General features: G+C 45.8%; 2 protein-coding genes across 2 annotated transcripts in view; both read right to left on the bottom strand.

Moving 5' to 3' along the window:
• LOC146177110 (sulfotransferase ssu-1-like) overlaps positions 1-16,767 on the bottom strand; it is a 30,445-nt gene extending 13,678 nt beyond the window's left edge. Inside the window, exon 1 of the mRNA XM_084583098.1 lies at positions 16,637-16,767. The gene's annotated coding sequence lies outside the window, so the exon portion shown is untranslated. The remainder of the gene's footprint in view (positions 1-16,636) is intronic.
• Positions 1-16,912, bottom strand: part of LOC146177109 (sulfotransferase ssu-1-like) — a 76,938-nt gene extending 60,026 nt beyond the window's left edge. Inside the window, exon 1 of the mRNA XM_084583099.1 lies at positions 16,637-16,912. Coding sequence (XP_084439225.1) covers positions 16,637-16,912 — 276 coding nt within the window. The remainder of the gene's footprint in view (positions 1-16,636) is intronic.
• Between the last annotated feature and the right edge of the window lie 1,230 nt (positions 16,913-18,142).

Below are 18,142 nucleotides of genomic sequence, written 5' to 3'. Positions count from 1 at the left end.
TGAATATGTGTATAGATTATTTAATTTCATATAAACTGTGAAAATGCTGCCACAACCAGTGCCCCACGATTTGCCGGCAAACTGGGTTCTTTTGCATAGATACAGCAGGCATGCAAGACTGCAATGTTAGCGGAGAAAACTGCTGTAAACTTCTGACCATGTAAAGGGGCCGTGTGTGAATACTCGGTCACTTCTTATGATTCTCTATATAACGTGCAAATAGTAAATAAAAAAAGGGAAACGATATCTATTCTGTGTGCGATTTCTTTCCGCGGTCGGGTATGTTTGCACGCTCCTGCGTGCGCCCTCAAGAGCACTATACTGACTATACTGTTTGGATATTGAGCTCCAGTTATTCCAATTCAACATACTTCCTAAAATAATCAATGAGTTAACGTGTTCAGTTAAATAGTGATCGAATGGAACATTCTGCCTCTTAACTGGTGCCCGCCGTAGCCACCAGTATAGCCTCAGGGATAAAATAAATCTAACCCCCCCCCCCCTTTTTTTTTTTGTTTAATATGGACATGAAAAAAGCAGCTCGTATAGTCGGCCTACCTGATCACTTAAGTGGTGCCGCTGGAAGACGGTGCTGTTCACTGAGTTCACTGGCGACCGCAGCGCCATGGTGCAATGCCGCCTAGCAGTGAGTTTGCTGTAGGGTGCCTCGCTACATCGAGGCACCGTAGTTTGCTGAAGGGGCTTTAGTTTGCTGCGCCATGTTGCGCCACCTAGCTGCCAAGGAGAGCTAGCAATGAGGTGCTCCAGAAGCAGCCGCTGCGTATCGTGCGGCCGCTATGTTCCTATCGCGTTCGCGTTTTCTTTTTTCTATCCCATTGAGCACGCGATTTACTCATAGAGGCAGGTAATGATGCGTGAAAGATTGGCGCAATCGTGAATGGGGCCCAGCTTACCACTTTTCGGGGAAACCCTAAAAAAATGATAAGAGAAATGGATACCGGCTTTGTGACGGAGAAATAAGTGAAATGCGCCCGTGTCGGTGGTCGGAAGTAGTCCTCGAGGCATTCGATTGCCTTAAAACCGCAGAAAGTGATTGCCAACATGCTTCCTGCCGCACAACGCAAGCCGGCAGAGCCGGCCGTCTCAACTTACTCGACGCCGGCGTAGGCGGCCCTGAACATTGCTCCCCAGTAGCGCCGCCTTGTCACTGAAGGTTGTCTATACCAGGCCCCTCAGTTCTGCTTGCTGCCTGCTCCTCCCGAGACACCAACTTGCGCTGAGTATCAATTCAGTCGAGCCGAACAGGACTGCTCCCCATACCGCCTCGTTGTTTTGGACGGGAAGCAGTGAACTGATGTCTTGGAATTCTCACGTGATGTGAAACAGCGTCGTTTTTTTTTTTTTTTCACACAAAATGGACTCTGTATGTGGTCGGCCCCTTCGTATTCAAGACATAAAACACGGTTATAGGTTTCGTCGCGCCATTACTTGCACCTTGCTCTGGTCTCTGTGAGATTGCGGGTAGCGCTTAGTGCTCAGAGTCGGTATGCAAACAGTTCAAATCCCTATACGAGGCTCGTCCGGTGTCACACGAGCAAGTTAATATACCCCCACAGAAGGCGAAGGCATGTTTGAAGGACAGTAAGCATGAAAGGAAGACCGAGACGAGGATTTATTTCGGAACAGCTTCCAAGCCGTGGTATGAAGGCCTTATCAGTGATAGGCCCTCCATAGTAGTTTTACAACACCGCTGACCTCACGAGAACAACATCTCCCAGCCAAAAAGGTTTTTGCGCTTTACGGTTTATCTGCGACAGCCGTCTTTCCGGAAATTAGTAACTGTTTTGGGAGCTCACAGGTTCGACGCGAATTCTCCCTTTCTGTTTGCACTGTAGAAGGCAAAAATTAGGCGTCATTGTTTTTTCTTTTTTGTTCCATCCCTTTCTCCTTTAAAAAAAACGATTCTATTTCCACGAATATGCAGGCGAGATGCTTTTCTGAAGGAATTTCCTTGAAAATAAGGTGACGTGGTGTCAGCGGTAGTACTACTAATCAGTTATAGAAAAGTTAATACTGCCGCAAACCATTCAAATCTGTATTTGTTATTTTTTTTTTCGACAGCTGCCGGCATGCAGCCTTATCGCTCTGATTCTGGCATGCGGATCAGTCCTGTATTATTTGTTTGTTTATGCTTATTGTCACGAATGTCAGATTATTTGTCGCGCAGGATGCGTCGAGGTGTGTCTTGGAGATTCCGGCCGCTCGCGTGTGTTTCCGCGATGTTCTGAGTTGTGCTGACTACCGTTTGCTGTTTTGTCTAGATGTTTCTTCGCTCCCTTTGAATTCAGCTTTGACGGATGCGACGGGCATTCTTTGTTCCATGAACGACGAGTATGTACGCTTGCTGATATCGCCGCCGTCGATTCGCTTACCTATTTTGCGGGCGCAAGTCAGCCCAACAAAGAGCTTCATTAAAGTGCGACGCCAGTTTATTCATTTGTGACTACCGGGCTTGTCACCTGTACGTTAAAATACCACCAGTAAACCGTGACTGCAGGATCTCTTTGTAACCAGAAGAACAGAGTTCCAGTGTTCTCTTACTGATAACAAATGAATGCGTACACAATCAGTTATCTCGAGATTAGGGTTCGCTATATGTTTACCTTGCAGGCGGCCCTTTGGTAATGGCTGTGATTTTTTTTTTTAGCTGCGCAGAGCAGAAGGGAAAATGTAGCGGACTGGTCTGGAGACACAACGGGTGTTTACGAACGACGTAGTATAGAAGTTTTTAAGAATAGTCGGTAGTGCAGCATGCATGAATACGCATGGTTACGCAGATTCATAATGGTCTTCCTGTTAAATCGATAAGGCGGAAAACTCTCGACCATTGCCTTCTTATTGAGTAGCCCTGTGAATTGCGTTTCTAAGCTCCCCTTCTATACATCGTTTGCGGTTTGCATCTATCTAAAAATAGATTTTGCATGCATACTAGGACCGATCAACAGCAATATTGGACAGCGCCGGTGCTGCAGTTTACTTGATATTGGCTATACGTTTGCAGTATGACACGTCGCAGCTGGGTCTGTTATGCGGGGCACCTTTAGAAACATCCAAAAAGCAGTTGAAACGGGTGATGATAATACTGAGCGCAGAGAGGTACGAGCAATATAGTGGCGTGTGGCTAACGGCCACAGCAGAAAAAGTGCGTCTGTTTTCTCAGACTGGTTACACGAAAGGTCCCCTTAGGGTCGAATTAAGAGTATTTTTATGCATATTTGCTCGGGCTAAGTCTGCCGTTGCTCGAACAGCGAGCGAAAAAGCTGAAATTGCAATCCAGGCACTATTATATGTATTCGCTCCGCCTGCTCCTTCGTCCGCTCCTGTGGGGCCTTCCTCAAGCCCGAACGCTTTTTGCATTTTCGTAGCGAAAGCAACACTACGCCAGCCGCTTCGCGAGGTAAGCATGTCTGCGTGATAAGTCTTGGCAGCTCTGTCAGCTGTGCGCATGCGCGGAGTGACGTTATAGCCCGCAGCTAGTGTGCGCGCCTCGTCGCTCCGCCGGCCTCGTTCGTTGTGCCCATGCGCGGAGTGACGTCAGAGCACACTGCTGGTGTGCGCCCTACATAGCGTGTGCCACGATTTGCAAGGCATTCGGCCTTCAAGATCGTTATGACTAGTGGGCCGGACGAGAAGGGATTTGTCGGCTTGGGACTTGAACACGTTTCGCACTTTCTTTCGAGGCGTGCGATGTGAGAACATAGACGAAGTCAGCATGCTGTCCGCCGACCTGCTTAGGCAGGTGGATAGGTGCCTCAGAGAAATTCGGCCAGAACGAACGCGACAGCAGTTCTGTGGCTTCGATGTGATTACGTGCAGAAACATGAGGTGGCTGCCGCCGGTCGGGGCCAGTAAGGCGTATAAGAGATAAAAGTCGGCCGGAGCCATGTATAACACGGACGTACACTTGCCTGTCATTACTAGGACTAATTTCTACTCAAACAATAATGTTCAGGCCGTTACGTAAACCACGCGTCTTACTTTAAAGCGAAACCTAAGCGTAGCCTGGGGTATCTAGCTCTCGCTGCTCTACCAGGTTTAACCTGACCTAAACCACAGCAAATTTTTCGCAGACATTGCAGCTGTGCTTGCCACCGCAAATATGAAAATCGTATATTAACGACGACCATCTTGAGAGCCTTGCCAATTCGGAGCCGAATATTTGCAGCATTTTCACTGTGATAGTTATGTGTTAAACTCGGCAATACGCTATGAACCTTTACCAGTGGCCCACCTCGCCGCCTCATTTGTAACTCCCACAGTGCTCGCCCTTTCGGCGCTGTCTCGCTGCGCCCTCCACAATCAAACTAGGCCTCGCGAGCATCTCTTCGTTTTATCTCACTTAGCTCGTGCTCTACTCTCCCTACTCACTCGTATCCTTGGCTGTGCTTCTCCTCCTCTCCCACCTGTTCTACCTGCGTTAAGCGGTGCGAGCAGTGATAACGTGTGCGCATTTCATCGTTTACTCTTTCTTTTCTACATCCCAGAGTGCGTAATCTCACTTCATTATTTTAAGTGTCACATGTATCATAACCGCTGTAAAAGAAATGGAGCATGCACCTGACAAAAATCAAATGGGCACCCCAAGAGAGACAACATGGGCAATGTCATTAATGATATAGATTTTAGTCAAAGTAGCCGAATAATTAAATACAGACCTGTAGGTTAGCCGAAATATTCAGCAAGCGAACGAAGAAGCTACCAGTGTGGAACGGCAAATCGGCTGCTGAAGATCAAGTAACTGCATATCTTGAAGCACGGCAGGCGTTTGTGTTAGAACGCCTGCCACATACGCATACGCTGTGCATCATGACCTCGGGAGTACTGGAATCTGTGCAAAAGGTGATATTTTATTCCATTAGAGCTTGGGGATCCGGGACTTCTACGCTTATAATAATAACAAACCAACCCTCTTGCCATCAACATCGCACTTCACCGAACCGCAATAAGAGGCAGATTTAAGAATGCACTCGACATTCGATTTTAGTCACGCCACAAGTCAGGTTTTAGCAAAATGTAACCGACACACCCACACAGAATATTACTAGATTGTTATTAAGCATTACACTGATTTGAAGCCTCATCAGGCATGCAGAAATTGCGTAGTCAGGGTATCGAAGACACACAGGCAAACGTACTGAAGAATAATCGCGATGGTTGCACTGTGACTGTTTAAAAGTGAAAAATGGCGACGGGGAACGCCGTCAATAAAAGGAACATGATCTTCCCAGTAATATTCGTTACGCGTTTACAGAAGACTTCCAGTGATTTTGAATGCGAAGAATTATAATGGTGAGCAATGAAGAAACCTGCGAATGTTTATCATACTGCACTGCAAAGTACTGGGAAGGACGAATAGAATCACAGAGCGAGAAAAAAAAACGATTTATTTGTAGGAAGTCACTTGTTTTCTGTGGACACCGCAACCGCGCCGTAAGGGAAAGGAGGAAGGTGGGAGTGAAAGTGAAAAGAGAGAAAAAGGAGCGCTAGTGGAGGGCTACGGAGTAATTTCGATCACCTGGGGATCTTTAACGTGCGCTGACATCGCACAGCACACGGACGCCTCTTCGTTTCGCCTCCATCGAAAAGCAGCCGCCGAGGTCGGGTTCGAACCCGGGTACTACGGCACAGTAGTCGGGCGTCTTACCACTGCACCCCCCCGGCGGGGCTCACAGAGCGAGGACGTGTGTAGGTAAGCACACAGTTGAGGGGAAAGTAATACGAAGAATTCTGATGTTATGTTTAATACAGTGGGAAGCGAGCAAGACTCGCGATAGGCTGGGAAGCATTGCAAGTGGTAACGAATGCGTCTAATTAGCACAGATAGCCACCGCGGATCCACAGGTAAGCAAAAAAAAAAAAAGTTTGTTTACAGAAAAGGCAAGGCGCAGCATTTGTCGCACTTGCTCTTGTGGACACCTGAACCGCACTGTAAGGAAAGGGAGCAAGGCGGGAGTGAAAGAGGAGCAGAGAAAAGAAAGTCGTAGTGAAGGGCTATTTGAGTAATTTAAACCACCTGGGGATCTTTAACATGAGGTGGTGAAGGGCAGCTGTTCCTGGCCCTACGGGGCTGGGACGGTAGGTCAACGCCGCTTGCGGCGGGGGCTAGCCAGCCACCAAATTTTTATCTGTTGTAGGCCGTCATCGCACCCTCCACCGCTTAGGTGGTGGATGACGGCTGTTGCGGCGCGCGTCTTTCTCTCCTTCTTTTTCTTTCTTCTCTATTTTCTCTTCTGTCCGCACGAGGCAGCGGAAGTGACTCAGCTACAGAGCCAGTAGCTGGCCCGTGTATTTTCTTTTCCTTCTTCCTACAGCCACAACATCAACAACTAACATAGCACAGCACACGGACGCTTCTCCGTTTCGCTACCATCTAAACGCAGCTCTCGCCGGTCGGGTTCAAATCTACGTACTCCGGCACAGTCAGGCATCTTAAACATTGCACCGCCACAGCGGGGCAACCACATCTAAAGGAGATTTTAAAACAGCAGTATTTCACCGGTACTGGCCTATCAGGAACAAACATAAACATAAAGGTTTGAAAGTAAGCAGCTTACAGCGCAATAAGATATGAAAAGAAAAATGGAAAGTGTTACGTTCTTATACAGGATGAGTGCAGAGCTCGATGCGGGAGTAAATGCCGGAAACATGGTCATCGCAAGTTATGTATGCGACGGCCGGGTATGTAGTGGCCCTTTAATGTTTTTAGGAAACGTAGCGCAAAGAAGACAAGGACAAAATGAGGGATAAACACACGAGCGCTTACTCACAACTGTTCCCTCATTTTGTCCTTGTCTTCTTTGCGCTACGTTTCCTAAAATGCAAATGCACCAACTCGCCCAATTCAGCATTCTTGTGCAGGCCCTTTAATGTAACGGAGTGGATTCGGATAGATGACAGCGGCATAGCAGGGGCGTTGGACTATGAAGTGCGCGGATGAAATCAGAAAGTCTGCTGTGAAAAGCTACCGCGGCTGGCACAATACAGGGTAATGGGAAAAGATTTTGTTAAAGAGTGGGTGTGGTTAGGCTCTTGATGGGCTTTCCAGTCCAATCGGCGTTTGTGAAGTTTCTAAATACCCATTAGTTTAGAGCAAGTAATAATGCTTGAGCATATTTCGAATAAGGCGACAAGGCCTACTCTCGCTAATTTGGTCACTTGCTTCAATGAAAACAATATACACGAGGTCTGGTGGATATTTAAATTCACAAGAAAAACAACACTATGACAACCTGTATATTATAAACTAAGTGTAATATTCGGCACGTAAAGGCATTTCAAAACAAGCATACAAACAGAATCGCCATTCACATTTCTATCGTCTCTTCCTGGCAAGTTTCCTTCCAGCTCCAGGTTATGACTTACACCAATATAATACGAAACGAAACTGCAAGCAGTCATACCTGTGCCCCTACTACCCAGGTAACACATGCGACCGGCCCGATATTTGAAATTGATTGGCGGCGTCTGGTCCACCAGTGTCCCGGCGTTGCCAATGCGCTACCAATAATGGTACAGCCATGCGATAACATTCACAACTCTTGGACCACTGATTTACATGTTCCCTATGATGGCATTCATGGGCTATCAACGGGCAATGATGACCATGCGTATAAAATTGCTTGCCGACATTGTATACAAAATAATATAGGATGGCCAATATTACCCAGCCATTGGCAATATCATGCCCATAATTCGCGAATCGTGGCATGAATTGGTAAATATTTTCCTGCCAGTATATATTGCTTGTTGACATTGAATATATCTTGGCATTCATTGGTCAATTTCATCCTACCAGTCTCAGTGGCTTGCCAACATTGTAAGCATCAATTCCAGTGGCCGATATTGCCCAACAAGCGGTAGCCACTGGCCTGTATTGAACATATCATCGCATTCTTTGGTAAATATTGTCCAGCCAGTATTGGCGGCTGGTTATCGTCGAATATATCTTGGCATACATTGGTCAATACCCCCCTGCCAATCATGACAGCTTCCCTAGATAGTGTATACCTGCAGATAAAATTATCGACGATGGCATACAATCATAAATATTGTCCTGCCAATATAGATGGCTTGTCGACAGGTAATATATCTTGGCAAATATTGGTTAATGTTCTCCCACCGCTCTTAATGCCTTCCCAAGAAAGTATACTTGTTGGTTCTAGGGGGCAATATTCCCCAATGAGCTGTGGCGACTGTCCAGCATTGCACCTATCATGGCATACATTGGTGAATATTGCAATGACAGTATTGATTGCTTGTCTGCATCGAATGTATCTTGGCATACATTGGTCCCGCCAGTCGCCTTGGCTTCCCAGCATTGTATATCTTAAATTACAGTGGTCGATGTTGCCTTACGAAGTGTAATGGCTTGCCAAAAGACAATACATCTCTACATAGGGTAATCAATATTCACTTGCCCTCATTGATAGCCTGTCAACTCGAAATATTTACTGCCATACGATGGACAATAATCTACTATTAGTTGAGATGGTTTCCTAATATTGTACCCAGCACAGGTTATAGAGGTCGATATTTATGGGCAGCTGCGATGGCTCGCCAACATTGCACGCATCATTGTGTGCATTTATTGACATGATCCTGTTAGTATAGTTGGCTTATCTACATTGAATACATTTATGCATACAGTACTCGATGTGGCCCCGCCAGTTTTGGGGACTTTACGCCAATAAATATGATTGGGTTATAGTGGTCGATATTGTCCACTGAGTTTTGATGGCTGGAAAAACATTGCACATAACATGACAGGTGTTGGCCGGAATTGGCTTGAAATATTAACGATCAATTCTCAACCTGTATATTCTGATATATTTTTAATGTCCCGAGCAATAACGTGTCCTTCGCGATGGCTTTCAAATATGTTTTATACATCGTCAACGATATAGTAACAGTAGTAGAGAACATGTATTCAAGAAAAATGGCTTAGGCGGTAAGGGCACGGTTGGTATAGGGTCCTCCCCCATTGCTCCGGTGGCTTACTCGCTGCCGGCGCAAGGCTTCATATTCTTGACAAACCCATGCCATGAGATAAAGGCAGAGATTATTTAGCCAAAATATTTAGAAAGCCCCATAAATAAAGGTGTTAGGCAAGGAGACACAATCTCCCCAGTACTATTCACAGCTTGTTTAGAGGAAGTATTCAGAGACTTGGAATGGGAGCAGTTAGGGATAAGGGTAGATGGAGAATACCTCAGTAATCTGCGATTTGCTGATGACATTGCCTTGCTAAGCAACTCGGGGGATGAACTGCAAATAATGATTGATGATCTAGACAGAAAACGTAGAAAGGTAGGCTTGAAAATCAGTATGCAGAAGGCTAAGGTAATGTTAAACAGCCTCGGGAAGGAAGAGCAGTGTACATTAGGTAGCGAATTACTGGAAGTAGTGGGCGAATATGTCTACTTAGGACAGGTAGTAACCGCAGACCCAGACCATGAAAAGGAAATAACAAGAAGAATAAGAATGGGATGGAGCGCATTTGGCAAGCACTCGCAGATTATGACTAGCAGCTTACCGGTATCGCTCAAGAGGAAAGTATACAACAGTTGCATCTTGCCTGTACTCACCTATGGGGCTGAAACGTGGAGGCTAACCAAGAGAGTTCTACTTAAGTTGAGGACAACCCAGAGGGCTATGGAACGAAAAATGGTAGGGGTAACATTAAGAGATAGAAAGCGTGTAGAGTGGGTCAGATTGATTGATTGAAAACATCTTTATTTATTCAGTATTCTCAGAACATGTGGGTGGGCCGCCTAGTCCGGTAGTCCATTGGCTGCTGCTGCTGCACTGGCCCTCCCCACCAGCCAGTGCTGACGGTCAGGATCATCGCTGAGCAGAATAGCCTCCCTCTGCTCCTCCGAGGGGTTGGGAATGGGGTCAACTAAGGGATTAAATTGGCATGCCCACACCATATGGTAGAGGTTAGCTACCTCTCCACAGTGTGAGCACTGCGGAGAGTATAGTGTAGGGTACCACAGGTGTAATTTAGCTGGTGTTGGGTATGTGTTGGTTTGTAGTCTCCTAAGGATGTTCTCTTCTAACTTACTGAGGGATTTGTGTGGTGTTGGGTACTCCTTTCTGGCTGTTCTGTATGGCGCGAGATTGTCAGCATACACTGCTAAACCTATCAGGTCACGGCACCCTTTATGGTCATCAGGGGGAGACGCCCGGTATAGAAGAGCTCGGGCATGCCTGTGAGCGGCTCACCTGGAACTACCAGGAGTGGGTCAGAGAAATAACTCAAGTTACCGACATTCTAGTGGAAATTAAGAAGAAGAAATGGACATGGGCAGGACATGTAGTGCGAAGAGAGGATAACCGATGGTCGCTGAGGGTAACAAACTGGATTCCAAGGGAAGGAAAGCGTAGCAGGGGGCGGCAGAAAGTTAGGTGGGAGGATGAGATTAAGAAGTTCGCAAGGGTCAAGTGGATGCAGCTAGCACAGAACCGGGTTAAGTGGAGAAATATGGGAGAGGCCTTCGCCCTGCAGTGGGTATAATCAGGCTGATGATGATGATGATGATGATTTAGAAAGCCCCGAAACGAATGTGTCGGGGACAAAAACGAACAAAAACCAGATCAGAGGGACGTGTCAGGAGACGGCTGTTTTGTTCCCCTGATCGCCGGCCGAGCGGCCACTCGCGGGTGTGTGTATTTGTGCGCGCTTGTGTGTGTGCGTGTGTGCGTGCGTGTGCGTGTGCGTGTGCGTGTGTGTGTGTGTGTGTGTGTGTGTGTGTGTGTGTGTGTGTGTGTGTGTGTGTGTGTGTGTGTGTGTGTGTGTGTGTGTGTGTGTGTGTGTGTGTGTGTGTGTGTGTGTGTGTGTGTGTGTGTGTACGTACGCGCCGCAGTGCTTTTTGGGAAATGGCACGGCTGCTCCCTGCCACTCCCGGCCAGTCGACCAGCGGCTCGTCGCCCCACCAAAGCGTCCCTCCCGCTTCACTGGCGCCGTTGAAGACACCAACGCGGCCAACCATGCTCGGAGTAGCTTGCAAGACGCTGAAGGAAACGGTCGTCAGTTTGAATTTCTGTAAAGAATGATTGGATGGCACTACGGAAGAGAGCAGGGCATGCTTCGTGCAATGTTGCCGTAAAGTCGGACGCGTGGCTTATGCAGTCTATTAAGCGCTTAGAAATTCCCGACCATTGCGCTGTTCTCAACTGTGAAGAAGTTTAGTGTACAGAGGTGGAACGCGCAGCAGTTACAGGCCCTACCATTCCTTCTAACGTCTTCAGCGCGATGCGTGAGGCCACTCATACGTCAAAATTTTAAGAATACTTCGTCATGCTCCTCGATAAAATAGCAACAAAACAGACGCATATTTTTTTTTAGGCTGACAACGGTCACTGCCTATGTATAGAATTTTAATACGGCTCAGTGTACAAGCATGCACACTTCTGCAATCTGCAGTAGGACAGTAAGACGTAGCACCTTCAAAACCATATATAACATAGGATGTCAGCCCGGCTTAATTTGTTGCGACGAGGTTTTACATTCGCATCCTGAAAACTTCTATCCATAACTGGAAATAGACACATAAATGCCTTATCTATGCATTAATTCATTTGCGTGGTGAAAGAAAATATCAAATTCTGGAAAACAGAGGTCGAAGAGATTGTGCTACTGAAGGCAAATGCTGCACCGTTTCGTCATGTACGCTAGCTGACTCCTCAACAAGGCTCCAGCACCGACTGTATTCCGCCGTAGGTATTCTTGTAAGCACAGAACACGGGTTAGCTGCAGCATATTTTGTGTTATAATTAACATCAGCCATAAACTTGCACTTGATTCCTATATGCCGGCGTGCTCTGCTTTGAGTGCTTCAGCAAGAGATGAGTGATGAAAAAAACCTTTTAGGCTGTTGATGCAGCATAGCTCATAGTCAAAAGGTAGATCTCCCACATAAAAAATAAAAGCATTATTTTCTAAACGTTCTCTACCTTCGCCTGGCAGAGAAAAAAATCTAGCTTTCTCAGATGTTCTGGAATGAAATCTATTAAAACTGAATAGCATTGCACGCTGCCCAACTTTTTACTACAAGTTGTGTACATGCTGTGGCAGCTGTTAACTAGTTCGGACTTGACATTTTCAGGTAAACACTTAAAAGAGAAAATATTGAAGAAGCTTGAAGCATAGCAACCTCACAATTGGAGACTGGAAATAAGTGTCAATGAATTCTTTTGTTTTACAGAAACAAAAAACATGAATGCGTGCTCACCACCGAAATAATTGTCATAAAATTATTGTTACCTGGTCATGCTGCTCTTCAAGGAAATTATTTTTGTCGGAAAGCGGCATAAGCACATGTATAACTCTCATGACCTGCCTTCGAATACTTCTGCAAAATCGACTTAACATCACGTGTTTAAATGCTTGTTCCTATGAAGTATTCTGGGAAGATTCTTCATGCTTTTTAGGAATATCAAAACACAACGCATCCAGACCGAGGGTATTTCAATGTATAAATTACGTTCGTTCGCTCGCTCTAACAGTTTAGAAAAAGCATACCGTCTTTGCCAAAAGTAACCAGGTTGCAGGGTTCCTTCTCACCTGTGTTTGGAGCCCTTGATATAATTCAAAAGGCAAAAAATTGTCTTCACAGATAAGAGTGATGGGCTTTTTTTCCGCGCAGGTGATTAATAATTCGGCATATCTGTAAAAAGCTTAACTACAGGACTAAGGAGCAAATCGGGCTGCATGGTTGCCTTTGGCAAAGACGGTACGTTCTTTCTAGCAGTGTTAGACAGGCGGCTATTTGCGACGCAGCGGCGCCAGTCCTCGCCTTGGCAATGTACGCCTTTCTCGTTCCCACGCCTGAGCAGCGTCCATTGAACCCCGGCGGAATTCCAACTTGCGGTGTCATATGAAACCATGCGGAGAGCGCTGCCGCATTCTCACGACTGGCGCCTGGGCGCTATCTCTCTTCGCTCTTCCTTCTCTCTAGCAGCGCAGGTGCGCGCCTCGCGGGTTGTCTGCTGCAGCTCCGCTCGCACTCTGAGAATAAACAGTAGAACGATGACATGACTCGTCCTGTCTCGCGGAACAGTCTGCAGCTCAATGTGAGTACCACTGACCCTTTATTTTAAGATATATGTTCGTAATGGAGTAGGTTTTTGGGAGCTTTTGTTGTTTTATTTACCTCTGAGGTTGCTACACTTCCCTGCAGGAGGAAAGATTCAGGATTACTAGGACGGGCCTTTACGTGCCAATTTCCTCTTGTTCTGCTTCGGTTGATGCTTCATGCAAGCCTGTGCTGGACGACCAGTAAGATATCCATTTTTTATATAGTGCGGCGTATTAAGTAGAAATTAATCCTCTTGTCAGTCATTGGCACCTGATAATTAAGATTAACAGAATGTGCGTACCTGCTATTTATGTGCTTTTGTGTAACAAAAGCTTTTTCTTTAACTCTACTGCACCAAACAGAAAATATGCATTTTTCATGAATTTCGATTTCCGCACTGTGACTTTGACAAACTAATTTTGTAGCAGTGGCAAATTTTACTGTTCACGAGCGGTTTGCCCAAGCTGTACAAAAAAAAAAACAATTATCCATAATATTGTCTCTTTTTTGTTTTCGCTTGCAGATGTTTGTACGAAAAGAAGATGGTGACATGCAGGCTCCTCGAGCATACATGGGCAAGGGCTGCTGAAAGCTTCAGTCCTTATAACCGACAGCAAAAGGCGCATGCTAGAGATGCTGGCTTGGCAGACACCTGAAGCTGCCTTTAATGCGGTGTCTTCCTACAACCTGGAATCTGCCGACACCTTGTCAATGAACCTAACCAGAGGTGAAGTCCTGGAAGTCTGAAAGAATTCTGCCTATAGTTGTTTTTCACTATGTACCGCATGCGCACTTAATAAATATCCATGAAACGAACAATTCTGGCTTTTTTGTGTGAATGCATGTATACTTTCAGGATCCTGTACATATATTATTAGCTGCATGTAAAATACCTGCACAAAACAAACTCAACCCTGTGTTTGGCGCATGATGGCCTTAGCTGTCTGTGCGCCGTAACACCCATCAAATCAAAAATAGTCACCAAAAAAAAACATTAAGCAATAATGGGATTGCCTGGATGCCAATTATGCAAAGCCAGTGGACAGGGTGGGCGATGTTGGACAACCGATGAGGCTAGCTGGATAGCAGTTAATAAAAGCCAATGAGTAAGCTTGGTAGTAAGTATTAGATAGCCAGTGAGAGTGGATGTACGTTATATAGGAGCCAGTGGGTATTTGGATGGAAGATATTGGGTAGCCGTTGAGTGAGGCTGCATGCCAATAAATAACCTAGTCTGACATTAGTGGCCATTGTAGGAAAGCCAGTCTAGTAGATTGGAATAAATTTTGGCACGGGTAGCACCCCAGTGAAACACCATTATTGTTCCCAATATTGGGGTCGGTTTCCCCCAACATTGGGCTGATGGCGGTTCATTGACGGCGTGCTACTTGGGCAACTTGCCACACGATGTCATCTGCATCAGGCGACATAATAACAGGCTATATAATGCTTTTAAGATGGCATGAAAATATGCGACTAACTTCCGTCAATAGGGATGCCGACTGTCAGAGAAAAGACGTTTACAATCGGCAAGTTATCAAACTACGTTCGCGCAAAATGAGTCAGTGTCAAAAAAAAAAAAATCATTTACGCTTTCCGAGGGTTCTATAAAAGAGCTTTCGATAAGTTGTGCACAGGCGCGTTTTCCGCTTATGTTGTCTGCCTTCGACGATTATTTGTGGACGACTACATTATAAGCGCGTTTCGGAGTTTCTTTGGCATAGTAGAGCTGCCTTGATCTGACCACTTCTTTATTTTGTCAATATCCGCCTTGAAATTGAATTACTAGTCCTTGGAGTTAACTTTCCTCTCTACCAATGGTGCAAGCGCCTTTCAACACTTACACATAAACTCAGCAAAAACAAAAAAGAGAATGTAATTAATTTAGAATCTATATACAGTTATATGTTGTCAAGCCCTAATGCATTCCGGGTGGAACATTGCAGCGAAAATTGAAATTTGGGTTATATGAGTATAGGAAACAAAAAGGGCGGTGGTCCTGCGTAGGTGATTCGAGCATCAAGGCGGCTGCATGTAAACGTCATAAATGCCTACTTGAGGATTCGACGGAAACCCTCCCGGCGAGGAAAATTGAGTATATTTTAAGAAAACTGCTACAAAATTCGCTGCAAAGAATGCGGCGCTTGCAATATATGCGAGACTGGCGATTCCAGGACGATGTGTGAAAGAACACCAGCGTGACGTAAAGAACAAAAAGGTGACATCGAACGCTCCGCAGAGCACCGTCAAACACGGGTGACCTAATTGCTTTCCGCGCGAATTCTTGAAAAAGAAAAACTGATATCTAATCACCTTCTCAGGAAATCATTACGCATCCAAGTGACAAGGGAAGAGATAAATAGAACGCGGAGCAGTTATCCAAAGATATACATGCGCTCTGTGCGCAATTTTTCACTTCTTAAGCAACGACTCATTTCATTTGTTGTTGTTATTCACCAAGTAACACATGGCCCATTCCCAGAGAGAGGAATCGTTTCATAGTGAAGAAGACAGCCGTAGCGGCGCCGAAACATGTTTTTCTTTCTTTTTAGTCTGCTGCCTCAGCGAATGCTGCTTTCTTCAAATATGTTAATACCCGTGTAATACCTTGTAATATGTTAATATCCATGAAATACCCCTTCAGTGGGGCTTTCGAGGTTGTAGTAAATAAATAAACAAATAAAACGGGTACTCAAATGCCAAGTTAACGTTAGCTTTGCCGTTTCTTGTAAGGATGTCAAGTATACCTCTCTATATAACCCCAAAAAATTAATTGATTAATTGGGGCAAAATAAACAATGCTTCATAGATACTAAGTATTTAAATGCATGCAAATTTAGGCGGTCGCTATGCTGAATGCTACAAATGTGTGCGGCAGTTCGTCAGGGACAAATACAGTTAAAAGAGGTTGGTGAAATTTCGCCACGAGTATTCACGTTTTAGTAATTACTTATGATGACTACGTTTTAGGCAGCTAGTGTTGAACATCAGCGTAACCATATATGAGACCTCTGGAACTACTCGACGAAAAAAGAATATTGGTGAAAATCAGATTCATTCATTATTACCAGGTCAGTAACGTAGTGTGTAAAGAGGGCACTGGTATTTCCGATGGCTAGTATTTCATCATCTTCGTCCGAGGTTATGCGCCCTCGTTAGCATTGAAATCTTAATATAGGTATCGCCCATATAATACGACAGCTGTCGTGCGTGTTTGGCTGGCATGGAAGCTCCGGCCGTTACAGAAGCACCCTGGATAACGCTGCGATGCCTAACGAAACGAAGTAATGCTGCTTTTGGCTCCATTTGCAGAACACATCAGTATGTAACGCTGCATGATTCGTTAGGATTCACGGGCACTGGAATGTGATTCCACGAAGCGGTAGTCACTGCTTCCGCAAATGCGCAGCAGCGTTGATAGCTGATACAACGCTCATCATTTTCGTCTCGAAGCTCATAACCAGTTCATAAAATGCCTTGACTTGACGCGTGCCGGGAGCAGACGACGCAGCTGTCAAGAAAGCAGACTGACTTACCTGTTTCGTCGCAGAGTCCTGGCGCCCTCTATGCCTACGGCCTGTCCTTTTGCGATCGAAGAACACAAAGACGCCGAAGCGAAGAGCTCGCCCTTGACACGGAGGCGGCGAGCGGCGCGTGTAGCGCAATGAACGTCTCAGCGGTGCGCGGGTCGGGCTGTGAAGCGCAGCCAGGGGCCCTGCCGACGGTGGCCGCGCCCTTCGCCGGAAACCGGAAAGCGAGCAGCGATACTGCAAGGCACCACCTCCTCGCCTGGAGCACCCTGCTTGGAGCATAAGCACGTGGACAATCGCGGGGGATATAATGAAAGGGCCTAAAACGCTAAGTCTTTCCTGGAAGGACGAACTGCTCTCCTGGCATCGATCCAGGCCGAGTTATTCAAAGATTTATGTTTGTCTCAAGACCTCGCCGAGAGATGGCGCAAGGCTGCAGCAGGCGGGAAGATTCAGATTGTTCGCAGAGCATCCCCTGGTAGTTTTCTTCACAGCCATCAATTCGTTAGAAATACGCTTACGACTCGAAAGTAGCTAAGTTTAGGATATGCAAGCACCTTAGTACACGGCCAAATGGAAGAAAGGGTACGTATGCTTTGAGAGAGGTGAGTTTTGAAGTTATGGAAAAATTTGTCTTTCATGACAGACAATGACATTCGAGAACGCAGTATAATATTTTTTATGGCACCACGTTAAATTTTAGCCCCTGATTTAGTCCTATCACAACGTTATTGCATACATATTTAGGAATCGAATAACGGGCGGAATATGATCCTATTCCGTTCCCGGAATCAATTTATTATTGAATGTACCAAATTTTCTAACTATTCGAATGTATTAGCAAGAATGGGAATGCTTTACGAATAAAGGAAGAACGACCGCTCATTTCATCGAAGACAGTCTCCAAAACTACATACTCTGAAGGCCCGACAACGCGATGCGGTCTATTCCTGGATTGGTGCTTATTAATGCTCACAAGGGCCCCCGAAATTATCCGATCCATCAGAGCTCCAACTGGTTTAGCATATCGTTGAGACTAGCAGCTTACCGGTATCGCACAAGAGGAAAGTATACAACAGCTGCATCCTGCCTGTACTCACCTATGGGGCTGAAACGTGGAGGCTAACCAAGAGAGTTCTACTTAAGTTGAGGACAGCCCAGAGGGCTATGGAACGAAAAATGGTAGGGGTAACATTAAGAGATAGAAAGCGTGCAGAGTGGGTCAGAGAAATAACTCATGTTACCGACATTCTAGTAGAAATTAAGAAGAAATGGACATGGGCAGGACATGTAGTGCGAAGAGAGGATAACCGATGGTCGCTTAGGGTAACAAACTGGATTTCAAGGGAAGGAAAGCGTAGCAGGGGGCGGCAGAAAGTTAGGTGGGCGGATGAGATTAAGAAGTTCGCAGGGGTCAAGTGGATGCAGCTAGCACAGAACAGGGTTAAGTGGAGAAATATGGGAGAGGCCTTCGCCCTGCAGTGGGTATAATCAGGCTGATGATGATTATGA

Source organism: Amblyomma maculatum, chromosome 10 (assembly GCF_055883805.1).
Source record: "Amblyomma maculatum isolate TAMU_Amacu chromosome 10, ASM5588380v1, whole genome shotgun sequence".
NCBI classification, from domain to species: domain Eukaryota; kingdom Metazoa; phylum Arthropoda; class Arachnida; order Ixodida; family Ixodidae; genus Amblyomma; species Amblyomma maculatum.
The sequence above is the reverse complement of the archived record's forward strand: the minus strand, read 5'-3'. Positions and strand labels throughout refer to the sequence as shown.